Consider the following 17,198-nt stretch of genomic DNA (forward strand, 5'->3'; position numbering starts at 1 on the left):
TCTCAGTAGGCCAAATCCTAATTTGAGATCTGCCTGTCACGCCAACCTCCCATTGACTGGAAGCATGATTTACAACATGGCAGTCTCAGTTATGAACGCTGATCTCAAATTACAATTAAGGTCACTGAAATTAGACAGGTCTCTCTCTCTCTCATATATATATATATATATATATATATATATATATATATATATATATATATTGCTCCACACTTCTCTACTCTATCCTGGTCATCTCTGTGTGCCAGAGGATGTATTATATGCGTTATGACTCACATTCTCCTGTCAGACAGCCCCACAGAAACAGAGGGAGGAAGAGAGATGGCACTTCCACTCTCCCATCCAGCCAGAGAGGAATCCTCCGTCTGATTGGCTCAGAAAAATGGCCAGAGTCCGGTCACATGATCCTGTCAGCCAATAGGAAGGGGAGTTGGGCTTCTGTCAGGAAAAGTGCTGTAGCAGGCTGGATCCTCTGGCTGACCTGAAAAAGTTTTTTTCTTTGATCTGTTGCGATGCGCACACACACACACACACACACACACACACACTGACGCTCTTAGACTCAAGAACACTGGTATTGACTGAAATGTCACCACCATGTTTCTAATGTTTATCTAAATGAAATCTATGATTCCTCCCATGGAGAGACCTCTAGACCATACGTTAGCATACTGAAACCCCCAGGCCTACTCTACTGTTTACTGCAGGTACGGCTGCTTTAGGTCCACATGATATTGTGAGTTGGGACCAGAGGTTATCACACAGGGAAGTGAGTCCGGCCTTTATTGCTTCTCTGCTGTGTGTGATGTGTTATGATCTTTGGACTGCTCTGTGGCTCTGTTTTGTAGCAGGGAAGATCCCTGTATCTGTGCTGTTGTGGTTAACTCTGCCTAGAAGACTCACCTATACAAGAATCAACTGCCTAAAACACAGTAGGACAGAGGAATTTCTATATCTACAATGTATGTTGCTTTTAAGAATTGTCTGTGAGAATGAAATTGTCTAGGGCATTTGAAATTTTTCTTAGGAGTATGCGGTAGTTGTAAGCAATGTACTGTGTCCTACCCTCTTCTTTGCTCTGTGTACATCTGCTCGTTAGTGTTGTGATCTTCAACAGCATTTTACAGAGTTCCGTACTACATTTCTAGAATAGCAGGCAATCTGGGTGATGTGCCCTAAAGGCATGGAAAGTAGAAGAGTTCAATATCTCTGCTAGTGTGCTCACAGAAAGTCAACAGGGTTATTCACCTGTCCAGACCCCCTGCCTCCTGTCTGTGTTGTGGAGGTGTTGATTTCCCAGTGAATACATGCCCCCCCACCTCCTGTCTGTGTTGTGGAGGTGTTGATTTCACAGTGAATACATGCCCCCCCCACACCCCCTGTCTGTGTTGTGGAGGTGTTGATTTCCCAGTGAATACATGCCCCCCACACCCCTGTCTGTGTTGTGGAGGTGTTGATTTCCCAGTGAATACATGCCCCCCCCCCCCACCTCCTGTCTGTGTTGTGGAGGTGTTGATTTCCCAGTGAATACATGCCCCCCACCTCCTGTCTGTGTTGTGGAGGTGTTGATTTCCCAGTGAATACATGGACCCCCCCCACCCCCTGTCTGTGTTGTGGAGGTGTTGATTTCACAGTGAATACATGCCCCCCCCACCTCCTGTCTGTGTTGTGGAGGTGTTGATTTCCCAGTGAATACATGGACCCCCCCCCACCTCCTGTCTGTGTTGTGGAGGTGTTGATTTCCCAGTGAATACATGGACCCCCCCCCCACCTCCTGTCTGTGTGTTGTGGAGGTGTTGATTTCCCAGTGAATACATGGACCCCCCCCCGCCTCCTGTCTGTGTGTTGTGGAGGTGTTGATTTCCCAGTGAATACATGCCCCCACCACCTCCTGTCTGTGACGTGGAGGTGTTGATTTCCCAGTGAATACATGGACCCCCCCACCTCCTGTCTGTGTTGTGGAGGTGTTGATTTCCCAGTGAATACATGGACCCCCCCCCACCTCCTGTCTGTGTTGTGGAGGTGTTGATTTCCCAGTGAATACATGGACCCCCCACCTCCTGTCTGTGTTGTGGAGGTGTTGATTTCCCAGTGAATACATGGACCCCCACCTCCTGTCTGTGTGTTGTGGAGGTGTTGATTTCCCAGTGAATACATGGACCCCCCACCTCCTGTCTGTGTTGTGGAGGTGTTGATATCCCAGTGAATACATGGACCCCCCACCTCCTGTCTGTGTGTTGTGGAGGTGTTGATTTCCCAGTGAATACATGGACCCCCCCCACCTCCTGTCTGTGTTGTGGAGGTGTTGATTTCCCAGTGAATACATGCCCCCCCCACCTCCTGTCTGTGTTGTGGAGGTGTTGATTTCCCAGTGAATACATGGACCCCCCACCTCCTGTCTGTGTTGTGGAGGTGTTGATTTCCCAGTGAATACATGATCCAGTGAATACCCCCACCTCCTGTCTGTGTTGTGGAGGTGTTGATTTCCCAGTGAATACATGGACCCCCCCCACCTCCTGTCTGTGTTGTGGAGGTGTTGATTTCCCAGTGAATACATGCCCCCCACCTCCTGTCTGTGTTGTGGAGGTGTTGATTTCCCAGTGAATACATGATTTCCCAGTGAATACCCCCCACCTCCTGTCTGTGTTGTGGAGGTGTTGATTTCCCAGTGAATACATGGACACTGTGTTGTGGAGGTGTTGATTTCCCCCCCCCACCTCCTGTCTGTGTTGTGGAGGTGTTGATTTCCCAGTGAATACATGGACCCCCCCACCTCCTGTCTGTGTTGTGGAGGTGTTGATTTCCCAGTGAATACATGGACCCCCCCACCTCCTGTCTGTGTTGTGGAGGTGTTGATTTCCCAGTGAATACATGGACCCCCCACCTCCTGTCTGTGTTGTGGAGGTGTTGATTTCCCAGTGAATACATGGACCCCCCACCTCCTGTCTGTGTTGTGGAGGTGTTGATTTCCCAGTGAATACATGGCCCCCCACCTCCTGTCTGTGTTGTGGAGGTGTTGATTTCCCAGTGAATACATGGACCCCCCCCACCTCCTGTCTGTGTTGTGGAGGTGTTGATTTCCCAGTGAATACATGGACCCCCCCCACCTCCTGTCTGTGTTGTGGAGGTGTTGATTTCCCAGTGAATACATGGACCCCCCCCACCTCCTGTCTGTGTTGTGGAGGTGTTGATTTCCCAGTGAATACATGGACCCCCCACCTCCTGTCTGTGTTGTGGAGGTGTTGATTTCCCAGTGAATACCTCCTGTCATTTCCCAGTGAATACCCCCCCACCTCCTGTCTGTGTTGTGGAGGTGTTGATTTCCCAGTGAATACATGGACCCCCCACCTCCTGTCTGTGTTGTGGAGGTGTTGATTTCCCAGTGAATACATGGACCCCCCACCTCCTGTCTGTGTTGTGGAGGTGTTGATTTCCCAGTGAATACATGCCCCCCCCACCTCCTGTCTGTGTTGTGGAGGTGTTGATTTCCCAGTGAATACATGGACCCCCCCACCTCCTGTCTGTGTTGTGGAGGTGTTGATTTCCCAGTGAATACATGGACCCCCCCCCCACCTCCTGTCTGTGTTGTGGAGGTGTTGATTTCCCAGTGAATACATGGACCCCCCCCCACCTCCTGTCTGTGTTGTGGAGGTGTTGATTTCCCAGTGAATACATGCCCCCCCCACCTCCTGTCTGTGTTGTGGAGGTGTTGATTTCCCAGTGAATACATGCCCCCCCCCCACCTCCTGTCTGTGTTGTGGAGGTGTTGATTTCCCAGTGAATACATTGATTTCCCAGTGAATACCCCCCCACCTCCTGTCTGTGTTGTGGAGGTGTTGATTTCCCAGTGAATACATGGACCCCCCCCACCTCCTGTCTGTGTTGTGGAGGTGTTGATTTCCCAGTGAATACATGGACCCCCCACCTCCTGTCTGTGTTGTGGAGGTGTTGATTTCCCAGTGAATACATGGACCCTCCCCCCACCTCCTGTCTGTGTTGTGGAGGTGTTGATTTCCCAGTGAATACATGCCCCCCACCTCCTGTCTGTGTTGTGGAGGTGTTGATTTCCCAGTGAATACATGCCCCCCCCACCTCCTGTCTGTGTTGTGGAGGTGTTGATTTCCCAGTGAATACATGCCCCCCACCTCCTGTCTGTGTTGTGGAGGTGTTGATTTCCCAGTGAATACATGGCCCCCCACCTCCTGTCTGTGTTGTGGAGTGTTGATTTCCAGTGATACATGGACCCCCCACCTCCTGTCCAGTGAATACATGCCCCCCCCACCTCCTGTCTGTGTTGTGGAGGTGTTGATTTCCCAGTGAATACATGGACCCCCCACCTCCTGTCTGTGTTGTGGAGGTGTTGATTTCCCAGTGAATACATGGACCCTCCCCCCACCTCCTGTCTGTGTTGTGGAGGTGTTGATTTCCCAGTGAATACATGGACCCCCCCCCACCTCCTGTCTGTGTTGTGGAGGTGTTGATTTCCCAGTGAATACATGGACCCCCCACCTCCTGTCTGTGTTGTGGAGGTGTTGATTTCCCAGTGAATACATGGACCCCCCACCTCCTGTCTGTGTTGTGGAGGTGTTGATCTCCCAGTGAATACATGGACCCCCCCCACCACCTCCTGTCTGTGTTGTGGAGGTGTTGATTTCCCAGTGAATACATGGACCCCCCCACCTCCTGTCTGTGTTGTGGAGGTGTTGATCTCCCAGTGAATACATGGACCTCCTGTCCCAGTGAATACCCCCCCACCTCCTGTCTGTGTTGTGGAGGTGTTGATTTCCCAGTGAATACATGGACCCTCCCCCACCTCCTGTCTGTGTTGTGGAGGTGTTGATTTCCCAGTGAATACATGGACCCCCACCTCCTGTCTGTGTTGTGGAGGTGTTGATTTCCCAGTGAATACATGGACACCCCCCCCCCCACCACCTCCTGACTGTGTTGTGGAGGTGTTGATTTCCCAGTGAATACATGGACCCCCCACCTCCTGTCTGTGTTGTGGAAGTGTTGATTTCCCAGTGAATACATGGACCCCCACACCTCCTGTCTGTGTTGTGGAGGTGTTGATTTCCCAGTGAATAGATGGACCCCCCCCACCTCCTGTCTGTGTTGTGGAGGTGTTGATTTCCCAGTGAATACATGGACCCCCCCCCCCACCTCCTGTCTGTGTTGTGGAGGTGTTGATTTCCCAGTGAATACATGGACCCTCCCTTCCTCCCTGCCTCTGAGTTCAGCAGGATGATGTTGTATCAGTAATCCCATGATGCTAGCAGGAATGCTATGCTGCAGAGGAGTGACAGGTGAAACAAAAGCACCAATGCTGTCTCAATAGCAGCAGCAACCCCCCAGGACTCAGTGTCATCAACCTTGCAGCGTTTCTACAACAGGGTGCAGGGTTTTGCCAAAATCTGCATCCTATAGCCCACGTTGGAGAAACTACTTTAGACACATGTTGATGTGTCAATCTCACCGCTTCTTGTTTTTAACATCATCTACACTAATCCCAATAGACTGGATAGCTGGAAGCTTTATAGCAGAGGTCCAGCTGTCCTGTCCTCTTCTATCAGATCAGTGCTGACAGAGGAGATGAGATGACGAGAGGAAGGCATTTTAGAGTATTGAGATACACCCCTGATTAAGGAAAGGAGATGAGGGGAAGACGATTGAGATGCACTCTCTCTGAGTTGTGACAGGAAATGTGTCTGGTGTTGATGAGTAACCTGCTATGATGTGGAATTAACTGAACAATGACAGTGTCTCAGGGGAGAGTGTGTGAGAGAAGGGAAGGCTTCTGTAGACGTAACTTAGTGTTGTAACTTCATTTACCGTCTTGTTAGTGTGCCTGGTGTATGGGGATCCACGCCTACGTAACCTAAGCTATCCAAAGCTAGCCCAGCGTTAACTAACATTTTTATTGAAGCTCAAAGGGTCAGTTCTGTATTAGCCGGTATCTCCTATCCGTTTCAATGTTAACCAATGTGAAAAGCCCAGTTCATCTCAGTGTATGCTACCGTTGGGTGTCAGCGGCACTCCCTTCCCTGGCTGTATATCAGTCTTTAATGTGTGCGTAAATCCAGCTGCATAGTTGAAAGAGAGCCAGGCCTGCTCTGTGTCTGGGTCTGGGAGTAATGTTAGGCAGGGAAGGAAGGAGGGAGGCAGGCAGCGAGGTAGGCATGGAGGGAGGGAGGGAGGCCTCGCTCTGCCTCTCAGAGCTTCTGTCAGCTGGGGAGGGAACCTACTCAATGAGGCAAGTCCTAAAGGGATCAGGGTAGGGGAGTGGATAGGGGAGGGGTTTGGGGGCTGAGGAGAATCGGGGGAGTGGGTTGGGTAGGGTGTAGGAGGGTGGCGTCAGAGAGGATTAGGGTAGTGGTTTGGAGTGGGTTTAGGGTGCAGGGTTTAGGGCTGAGTGGTGATAGGGGAGTGGTGTGTGGGAGGACATTCTGACTCAGCACAGATAGATGATTCACAGCAAAAAATCCAGCCATGATTCATAGTGTCCCCCACTCAACTCCCGTCCCCATCCTACCACACCCAAATCACAGTCAAAGTAAAGCTTCTCTTTACTTTTCTCTCTCTGAAACCACGAAGCGCCTGTCATAAATCAGGAAGCCAAGTGTTTGTTTCTTTGGCTTCAGGAATGTAACTGAAGAAGTGCCTCAGGCCTTGAAAAATAAGAAAATAACTGATTGAAAGTAAGATGATATCATCGTGCAAAGTGGTCTCAGAGCATTTTGTATTATTCTGTACGTAAATCCAAACACTCCATTTATATCAAATCAAATTTATTTTATATAGCCCTTCGTACATCAGCTGATATCTCAAAGTGCTGTACAGAAACCCAGCCTAAAACCCCAAACAGCAAGCAATGCAGGTGTAGAACAAAAATATAAAAACGCAACATGCAACAATTTCAAAGATTTTATTTCACATGACTGGGAATACAGATATGCATCTGTTGGTCACAGATACCTTAAAACCACCATTTGCCTCATGCAGCGCGACACATCTCCCGATCAGGCTGTTAATTGTGGCCTGTGGCCCAGTCCTCTTCAATGGCTGTGAGAAGTTGCTGGATATTGGCGGGAACTGGAACACGCTGTCGTACACGTCCATCCAGAGCATCCCAAACATGCTCAATTGGTGACATGTCTGGTGAGTATGCAGGCCATGGAAGAACTGGGACATTTTCAGCTTCCAGGAATTGTGTATAGATCCTTGCGACATGGGGCTGTGCATGATCATGCTGAAACATGGCGGCAGATTAAAGGCACGACAATGGGCCTCAGGATCTCATCATGGTATCTCTGTGCATTAAAATTGCCATCAATAAAATGCAATTGTGTTGTTGTCCGTAGCATATGCCTGCCCATGCCATAACCCCACTGCCAGTATGGGTCTCTCTGTTCACAACGTTGACATCAGCAAACCGCTTGCCTACATGATACTATACACATGGTCTGCAGTTGCCAAATTCTCTAAAACGACGTTGGAGGCAGCTTATGGTAGAGCAATTAACATTACATTCTCTGACAACAGCTCTGGTGGACATTCCTGCAGTCAGCATGCCAATTGCACGCTCCCTCAAAATTTGAGACATCTGTGACATTGTGTTGTTTGACAAAACTGCACATTTTAGAGTGGCCTTTTATTGTCCCCAGCACAAGGTGCACTAGTGTAATGATCATGCTTTTTAACCATCTTCTTGATATTCCACACCTGTCAGGTGGATGGATTATCTTGGAAAAGGAGAAATGCTCATTAACATTAGCTAGGTGGCTAACGCGGTTAAGGTTAGGTTTAGTGGAAGGGTTGGCTGAAAAGGTTAGGGGAAGGGTTAGCTAACATGCTACATAAACTCAGCAAAAAAAGAAACACCCCTTTTTCAGGAACATGTCTTTTTAAAGATCATTTGTAAAAATCCAAATAACTTCACAGATCTTCATTGTAAAGGGTTTAAACACTATTTCCCATGCTCGTTCAATGAATAATAAACAATTAATGAAAATGCATCTGTAGAACGGTCGTTAAGACACTAACAGCTTACGGTAGGCAATTAAGGTCACAGTTATGAAAATGTACCACACTAAAGAGGCCTTTCTACTGACTGAAAAACATCAAAAGAAAGATGCTCAGGGTCCCTGCTCATCTGTGTGAATGTGCCTTAGGCATGCTGCAAGGCAGCATGAGGACTGCAGATGTGGCCAGGGCAAATAAATTGCAATGTACGTACTGTGGGATGCCTAAGACAGCACTCCAGGGAGACAGGACGGACAGCTGATCATCCTCAGAGTGGCAGACCACGTGTAACAACACCTGCACAGGATTGGTACATCTGAACATCACACCTGCGGGACAGGTACAGGATGGCAACAACAACTGCTCGAGTTACACCAGGAACGCACAATCCCTCCATCAGATTGTCCTCAATAGTCTGAGAGAGGCTGGACTGAGGGCTTGTAGGCCTGTTGTAAGGAAGATCGTCAACAGACATCTCCGGCAGCAACGTCGCCTATGGGCACAAACCCACCGTCGCTGGACCAGACAGGACTGGCAAAAACACTGAAGCCTGTACTCTGGAGTGGAATCGATTTGGAGGTGGAGGGTCCGTCATGGTCTGTGGCGGTGTGTCACAGCATCATCGGACTGAGCTTGTCGTCATTGCAGGCAATCTCAATGCTGTGCGTTACAGGGAAGACATCCTCCTCCCTCATGTGGTACCCTTCCTGCAGGCTCATCCTGACATGACCCTCCATCATGACAATGTCACCAGCAATACTTCTCATTCTGTGTGTGATTTCCTGAAAGAAAGGAATGTCAGTGGTCTGCCATGGCCAGCGATGAGCCCGGATCTCAATCCCACTGAGTGAGCACGTCTGGGACCAGTTGGATCAGAGGGTGAGGGCTAGGGCCATTCCCCCCAGAAATCTCTGGTAACTTGCAGGTGCCTTGGTGGAAGAGTGGGGTAACATCTCACAGCAATAACTGGCAAATCTGGTGCAGTCCATGAGGAGGAGATGCACTGCAGTACTTAATGCAGCTGGTGGCCACACCAGATACTGACTTTGACTTTTGATTTTGACCCCCCCCTTTGTTCAGGGACACATTATTCCATTTCTGTTAGTCACATGTCTGTGGAACTTATTCAGTTTATGTCTTGTTGTTGAATCTTGTTATGTTCATACAAATATTTACACATTTTAAGATTGCTGAAAATAAATGCAGTGGACAGTGAGAGGACGTTTCTTTTTTTGCTGAGTTTAGTTGCAAAGGAGCTATAAAGTAGTTGCAAAGTTGACAATTAGCTAAAATGCTAAAGTTGTCTGATGAGATTGAAACACGCAACCTTTGGGTTTCTAGATGTTCATGTGGCTAGACGTTTGCGTTATATTCCCACCCCTAACAACCACCCTCCTTTCGTTTTTGCTTTAAGTAACCTAATAGCTTACATAAGCATACAAATATAACATATCATACTCATTTTAGTGTTCTGGATTTATGTTTACTATGTTACGTCTCGGCTATGAGACCAGACTGGGATATCAGTGAACAACAAATGCTGTGGTAACAGCTACGAAGGCGCCAGGGCAATGAGTGGATCTTACTTACAGTGCCTTGCGAAAGTATTCGGCCCCCTTGAACTTTGCGACCTTTTGCCACATTTCAGGCTTCAAAGATAAAGATATAAAACTGTATTTTTTTGTGAAGAATCAACAACAAGTGGGACACAATCATGAAGTGGAACGACATTTATTGGATATTTCAAACTTTTTTAACAAATCAAAAACTGAAAAATTGGGCGTGCAAAATTATTCAGCCCTTTTACTTTCAGTGCAGCAAACTCTCTCCAGAAGTTCAGTGAGGATCTCTGAATGATCCAATGTTGACCTAAATGACTAATGATGATAAATATAATCCACCTGTGTGTAATCAAGTCTCCGTATAAATGCACCTGCACTGTGATAGTCTCAGAGGTCCGTTAAAAGTGCAGAGAGCATCATGAAGAACAAGGAACACACCAGGCAGGTCCGAGATACTGTTGTGAAGAAGTTTAAAGCCGGATTTGGATACAAAAAGATTTCCCAAGCTTTAAACATCCCAAGGAGCACTGTGCAAGCGATAATATTGAAATGGAAGGAGTATCAGACCACTGCAAATCTACCAAGACCTGGCCGTCCCTCTAAACTTTCAGCTCATACAAGGAGAAGACTGATCAGAGATGCAGCCAAGAGGCCCATGATCACTCTGGATGAACTGCAGAGATCTACAGCTGAGGTGGGAGACTCTGTCCATAGGACAACAATCAGTTGTATATTGCACAAATCTGGCCTTTATGGAAGAGTGGCAAGAAGAAAGCCATTTCTTAAAGATATCCATAAAAAGTGTTGTTTAAAGTTTGCCACAAGCCACCTGGGAGACACACCAAACATGTGGAAGAAGGTGCTCTGGTCAGATGAAACCAAAATTGAACTTTTTGGCAACAATGCAAAAAGTTATGTTTGGCGTAAAAGCAACACAGCTCATCACCCTGAACACACCATCCCCACTGTCAAACATGGTGGTGGCAGCATCATGGTTTGGGCCTGCTTGTCTTCAGCAGGGACAGGGAATATGGTTTAAATTTATGGGAAGATGGATGGAGCCAAATACAGGACCATTCTGGAAGAAAACCTGATGGAGTCTGCAAAAACCTGAGACTGGGACGGAGATTTGTCTTCCAACAAGACAATGATCCAAAACATAAAGCAAAATCTACAGTGGAATGGTTCAAAAATAAACATATCCAGGTGTTAGAATGGCCAAGTCAAAGTCCAGACCTGAATCCAATCGAGAATCTGTGGAAAGAACTGAAAACTGCTGTTCACAAATGCTCTCCATCCAACCTCACTGAGCTTGAGCTGTTTTGCAAGGAGGAATGGGAAAAAACTTCGGTCTCTCGATGTGCAAAACTGATAGAGACATACCCCAAGCGACTTACAGCTGTAATCGCAGCAAAAGGTGGCGCTACAAAGTATTAACTTAAGGGGCTGAATAATTTTGCACGCCCAACTTTTTCAGTTTTCAATTTTTTTTAAAAGTTTGAAATATCCAATAAATGTCGTTCCACTTCATGATTGTGTCCCACTTGTTGTTGATTCTTCACAAAAAAATACAGTTTTATATCTTTATCTTTGAAGCCTGAAATGTGGCAAAAGGTCGCAAAGTTCAAGGGGGCCGAATACTTTCGCAAGGCACTGTAGGTGTTCAAAGACACAGATTTTTTATTTTACCAGGCAAGTCAGTTAAAAACAAATTCTTATTTTCAATGATGGCTTAGGAACAGTGGGTTAAATTCAGGGGCAGAACGACAGACCTTGTCAGCTCGAGGGTTTGAACCTGCAACCTTCCAGTTACTAGTCCAACGTTCTAACCACTAGGCTACCCGTTCTAACCACTAGGCTACCCTGCTGCCCCGATATGAGACTGAATGCTTCATAGGGAGTTTTTTAAGGAGTTTTAGTTTTGAAAACGATCTCTCCACAAAAGTGACAGTTTTACAGGGATGGTAAAAACATATTGATTGCCATAGCAACATCAGGGGAACTGGGCAGAAGAGTTCAAATACAGCAGTTCTGCAACATCTTTAATTTAGCCTCTGATTCTCCTTAATTGCCGGCCTCAACAGGTTACGGAAAGAGATGAACTGTAGCCTATTGAAAGCTCTGGGGACAGGTCGTCTGGATACTTAACAGTCAATACATTGGCAGATGTGAACAGATTATCATCTTTAGCGGCCAACAGTTCTTGAGGGCTTGAACAAAAAAGCTGTTTGCTATTTCGTAAATACTGGTGAACCGGCATTTGAGTTGTGGTGTTGCAAACTCAACAGTGCCTTATCTCAGGTATACCTTGGCATACATCATTCAAGACTGTTTAAATTGTGTGCAGCGCAATGGACATATAATGTCACAGGAAAGACTGTATACTCAGTATAGAGAACAGTTGGGCCAGTAACCTGGACCTACAGGCCGTGGTGAAAACATATACACACAAAATAAACTGTGTTTCCCCTCTGCTGGCTGTATATAGGAATAGTTATGCCGTGGCCATGTCCATGTGGTGGATGAATGAAGAAGTGATTTATGTTCAGTTGTACTTCCCCTCTGTGGGCCACTGGGCCTCTCCTACACCTGTTGTGTTGATAGTATGTTGACCACTAGTTAGGAGCCTGCAGGTCTCGGTCCTAAATGTTATGTTGATAGTATGTTGACAACTAGTTAGGAGCCTGCAGGTCTCGGTCCTAAATGTTATATTGATAGTATGTTGACAACTAGTTAGGAGCCTGCAGGTCCCGGTCCTAAATGTTGTTGATAGTATGTTGACCACTAGTTAGGAGCCTGCAGGTCTCGGTCCTAAATGTTATGTTGATAGTATGTGGACCACTAGTTAGGAGCCTGCAGGTCTCGGTCCTAAATGTTATGTTGATAGTATGTGGACCACTAGTTAGGAGCCTGCAGGTCTCGGTCCTAAATGTTATGTTGATAGTATGTTGACCACTAGTTAGGAGCCTGCAGGTCTCGGTCCTAAATGTTGTTGATAGTATGTGGACCACTAGTTAGGAGCCTGCAGGTCTCGGTCCTAAATGTTGTTGATAGTATGTGGACCATTAGTTAGGACAAGTCTCCAGGCCCTGAACCGAAAGATGTTGGATTTAGCAGTTACTTCTTCAAAACGTGAAAAGGGAATACTTCTAAATATTATTCAGTAAAAACAGCCAAATACACTGCTCAAAAAAATAAAGGGAACACTTAAACAACACAATGTAACTCCAAGTCAATCACACTTCTGTGAAATCAAACTGTCCACTTAGGAAGCAACACTGATTGACAATACATTTCACATGCTGTTGTGCAAATGGAATAGACAACATGTGGAAATTATAGGCAATTAGCAAGACACCCCCAATAAAGGAGTGGTTCTGCAGGTGGTGACCACAAACCACTTCTCAGTTCCAATGCTTCCTGGCTGATGTTTTGGTCACTTTTGAATGCTGGCGGTGCTTTCACTCTAGTGGTAGCATGAGACAGAGTCTACAACCCACACAAGTGGCTCAGGTAGTGCAGCTCATCCAGGATGGCACATCAATGCGAGCTGTGGCAAGAAGGTTTGCTGTGTCTGTCAGCGTAGTGTCCAGAGCATGGAGGCGCTACCAGGAGACAGGCCAGTACATCAGGAGACGTGGAGGAGGCCGTAGGAGGGCAACAACCCAGCAGCAGGACCGCTACCTCCGCCTTTGTGCAAGGAGGAGCACTGCAAGAGCCCTGCAAAATGACCTCCAGCAGGCCACAAATGTGCATGTGTCTGCTTAAACGGTAAGAAACAGACTCCATGAGGGTGGTATGAGGGCCCGACGTCCACAGGTGGGGGTTGTGCTTACAGCCCAACACCGTGCAGGACGTTTGGCATTTGCCAGAGAACACCAAGATTGGCAAATTCGCCACTGGCGCCCTGTACTCTTCACAGATGAAAGCAGCTTCACACTGAGCACATGTGACAGACGTGACTGGAGACGCTGTGGAGAACGTTCTGCTGCCTGCAACATCCTCCAGCATGACCGGTTTGGCGGTGGGTCAGTCATGGTGTGGGGTGGTATTTCTTTGGGGGGCCGCACAGCCCTCCATGTGCTCGCCAGAGGTAGCCTGACTGCCATTAGGTACCGAGATGAGATCCTCAGACCCCTTGTGAGACCATATGCTTTTGCGGTTGGCCCTGGGTTCCTCCTAATGCAAGACAATGCTAGACCTCATGTGGCTCAAATAAAAAATTTAAAAAAGCAGTTCCTGCAAGAGGAAGGCATTGATGCTGTGGACTGGCCCGCCCGTTCCCCAGACCTGAATCCAATTGAGCACATCTGGGACATCATGTCTCGCTCCATCCACCAACGCCACATTGCACCACAGACTGTCCAGGAGTTGGCGGATGCTTTAGTCCAGGTCTGGGAAGAGATCCCTCAGGAGACCATCCGCCACCTCATCAGGAGCATGCCCAGGCGTCGTAGGGAGGTCATACAGGCACATGGAGGCCACACACACTACTGAGCCTCATTTTGACTTGTTTTAAGGACATTACATCAAAGTTGGATCAGCCTGTAGTGTGGTTTTCCACTTTAATTTTGAGTGTGACTCCAAATCCAGACCTCCATGGTTTGCTAAATTTGATTTCCATTGATCATTTTTGTGTGATTTTGTTGTCAGCACATTCAACTATGCAAAGAAAAAAGTATTTAATAAGAATATTTAATTCATTCAGATCTAGAATGTGTTATTTTAGTGTTCCCTTTATTTTTTTGAGCAGTGTATATAAAATCAGACTTTATTAACCACCGTGTTAGCCTGTTACAATACATCAATCATGACGGATTTGACGAATATCCACTAAGTTAGATCAGATTTATTGATTGTCCTTCTATCTCTCACGGTCTGTGTTCCATGTCAACAATCTGCATATCTAGCTTTAGCTAGCTAACGTAAGCTAGTTTAAATAAATTATTGTAAAAAATGTGTAACGTTACAAAACAGTCAGAATACAGAGGTTAGCTAGTTAGCTAGTAGACGTGCTTGCTAGCTTGAATATTGAACACACTAAGGTTATCATCTAACGTAGCTAGCAGGGTAAAAATGCAACGCAACCAAACATTTACCTACCAGTCCATGCGAACGGTGGTCATTTCGTCATCACCCTTCCACCTTTCAAAACTGATTCCAATGTATATCAGGTTTCTGGATAGGTCATGATTTTTCTCGCTTTTTTCTTTTGGGATCAAGTTTATTCAGATCCAAGAACCGAGAACGGTGCTTGTTGCTGTCGACATTTTCTGAAAACTTTGTCCCTGCAACCAAAACAGTTTATCTGCAAACAAGTTAGCTAGCTAGTGACTTCCTGTCATGCCCTGACCTTAGAGAGCCTTTTTATGTCTCTATTTGGTTTGGTCAGGGTGTGATTTGGGTGGGCATTCTACGTGCTTCTACACCTGCATTGCTTGCTGTTTGGGGTTTTAGGCTGGGTTTCTGTACAGCACTTTGAGATATCAGCTGATGTACGAAGGGCTATATAAATAAAATTTGATTGATTGATTGATTGATGTTCTGATTTCTATGTTTTTGTATTTCTATGTTTTGGCTGGGGTATGGTTCCCAATCAGGGACAGCTGTCTATCGTTGTCTCTGATTGGGAATCATACTTAGGCAGCCTTTTTTTCCCTTTGTCATTGTGGGAAGTTGCATTTGTTAGGGGCACTTAGCCCTTGTAAGCTTCACGGTCGTTTTTGTTATTTCTTGTTTTGTTGGTGACATTTTAACAAATAAAAGAAAATGTACGTTCACCACGCTGCACCGTGGTCTCATTCCGACGACGGCCGTGACACTTCCACTCCAGAGCCATGGCGCAGCAAGGGTCGTTTGAGTGGGTGGGAGAAGGCTAGTCCAAGGTGGCTTAGGGCTCAACTACCTTGTTTTCGTTGAAAGTGAGAAAACAACACAAGTGGGGGCAGCATGAGGTTGCCCGCGACCTTTGGATTCCATCTTTAATTTGAGCCAGTTTGCTACAGCAGGAAAATAATCCTAAATCAACATGAATGTGATTATTATGTAGATTATAATGAATTTACATTTTTGTAGGGATTGATACATTTTACGTAAGGGAATATTAAGTCTGAAATTTCTAAATGGAAATTACAAACTTCAGAAGCCTTTTAAAATCTCAAGTACACAAGTTTTACATTTCCTGCATTGCAGGACAGTTCTCCTACAAACAGGGTTATCAAATGAAGATCTTACATCTGTAATTGAACGGGGAAGATTTGCACAATGGCATTACATCTAATTAGTTGGTGCCAATCTTTCCTATTCAATTGGCCTGCAGATTTCTCCCAATGCGTGTTATGTGGAGTTTACACAACAGATGGTATAGATTAGAATATGGATCTGACTTCAGACGATTGTTGAGGTATGAACATTTCCTCTGATTGGGATGGTTCCTGTTGTTTAACTGCGGTGAGAGAAATGGATAAATAAACATTCATTCAGTTAGGGATTTGAACCCCTTCCATTCTTCCTGTGTCTAGCTAGGATGAGATGGAGAAGGATTAGACAGACATTGTGTCATAAAAGAGACCAGGAAGTAGGCTACACATGGGACAACTGGTCACATCCTTTCATTAACTGGCAATTCAAATAACCACAAAGGATGATGTAACCACTCCTTTCTCCCATCCCTCTGAGGCAGCATGCTGCCAGGTGTGTGTGTGTGTGTGTGTGTGTGTGTGTGTGTGTGTGTGTGTGTGTGTGTGTGTGTGTGTGTGTGTGTGTGTGTGTGTGTGTGTGTGTGTGTGTGTGTGTGTGTGTGTGTGTGTGTGTGTGTAAATGTCAGTATATTAACCGTCTTCTCTGCTCTCTCCCCAGTATGGTGTCCAGTCTGAGCGAGTGGTTCTGGAATGAGCGGCTGTGGTTCCCTGAGGGGCTGGGCTGGGCTGACCTGGAGGACAAAGATGGCCGTGTCTACGCCAAGGCCAGCGACCTTTGGGTGGTGCTACCCATTGCCCTAGCCTTCCTCGTAATACGACAGATCTTCGAGAGGTACGTCTGTCCGTCTGTCTGCCTGTTTGGCTGGCTGTCACCCCTCATACGATTAATCCTCTGACTCTTTCCCCATCTGTCTACATGTTAATACCTCTTCTCTTTCCCCATCTGTCTACATGTTAATACCTCTTCTCTTTCCCCATCTGTCTACATGTTAATAGCTCTTCTCTTTCCCCATCTGTCTACATGTTAATACCTCTTCTCTTTCCCCATCTGTCTACATGTTAATACCTCTTCTCTTTCCCCATCTGTCTACATGTTAATACCTCTTCTCTTTTCCCATCTGTCTACATGTTAATACCTCTTCTCTTTCCCCATCTGTCTACATGTTAATACCTCTTCTCTTTCCCCATCTGTCTACATGTTAATACCTCTTCTCTTTCCCCATCTGTCTACATGTTAATACTTTCCCCATCTGTCTCTTTCCCCATCTGTCTACATGTTAATACCTCTTCTCTTTCCCCATCTGTCTACATGTTAATACCTCTTCTCTTTCCCCATCTGTCTACATGTTAATACCTCTTCTCTTTCCCCATCTGTCTACATGTTAATACCTCTTCTCTTTCCCCATCTGTCTACATG

General features: G+C 46.4%; 1 protein-coding gene across 3 annotated transcripts in view; it reads left to right on the plus strand.

Annotated features, from left to right (window-relative positions):
- The window catches only part of LOC118378878 (ceramide synthase 2-like), a 47,072-nt gene that overhangs the window by 4,052 nt on the left and 25,822 nt on the right, over positions 1–17,198 (plus strand). The window contains exons 1-2 of one of the 3 annotated variants that reach the window (XM_052495149.1): positions 834–962; positions 16,440–16,613. In XM_052495149.1, the coding sequence (XP_052351109.1) occupies positions 16,441–16,613 (173 nt within the window). In that variant the 5' untranslated portion in view covers positions 834–962; position 16,440. Of the gene's footprint in view, positions 1–833; positions 963–16,439; positions 16,614–17,198 lie in introns of those variants that run through there. The other 2 variants (XM_052495150.1, XM_052495148.1) reach the window with 2 other exon arrangements.

This window comes from Oncorhynchus keta, chromosome 34 (genome assembly GCF_023373465.1).
Source record: "Oncorhynchus keta strain PuntledgeMale-10-30-2019 chromosome 34, Oket_V2, whole genome shotgun sequence".
Taxonomy (NCBI): domain Eukaryota; kingdom Metazoa; phylum Chordata; class Actinopteri; order Salmoniformes; family Salmonidae; genus Oncorhynchus; species Oncorhynchus keta.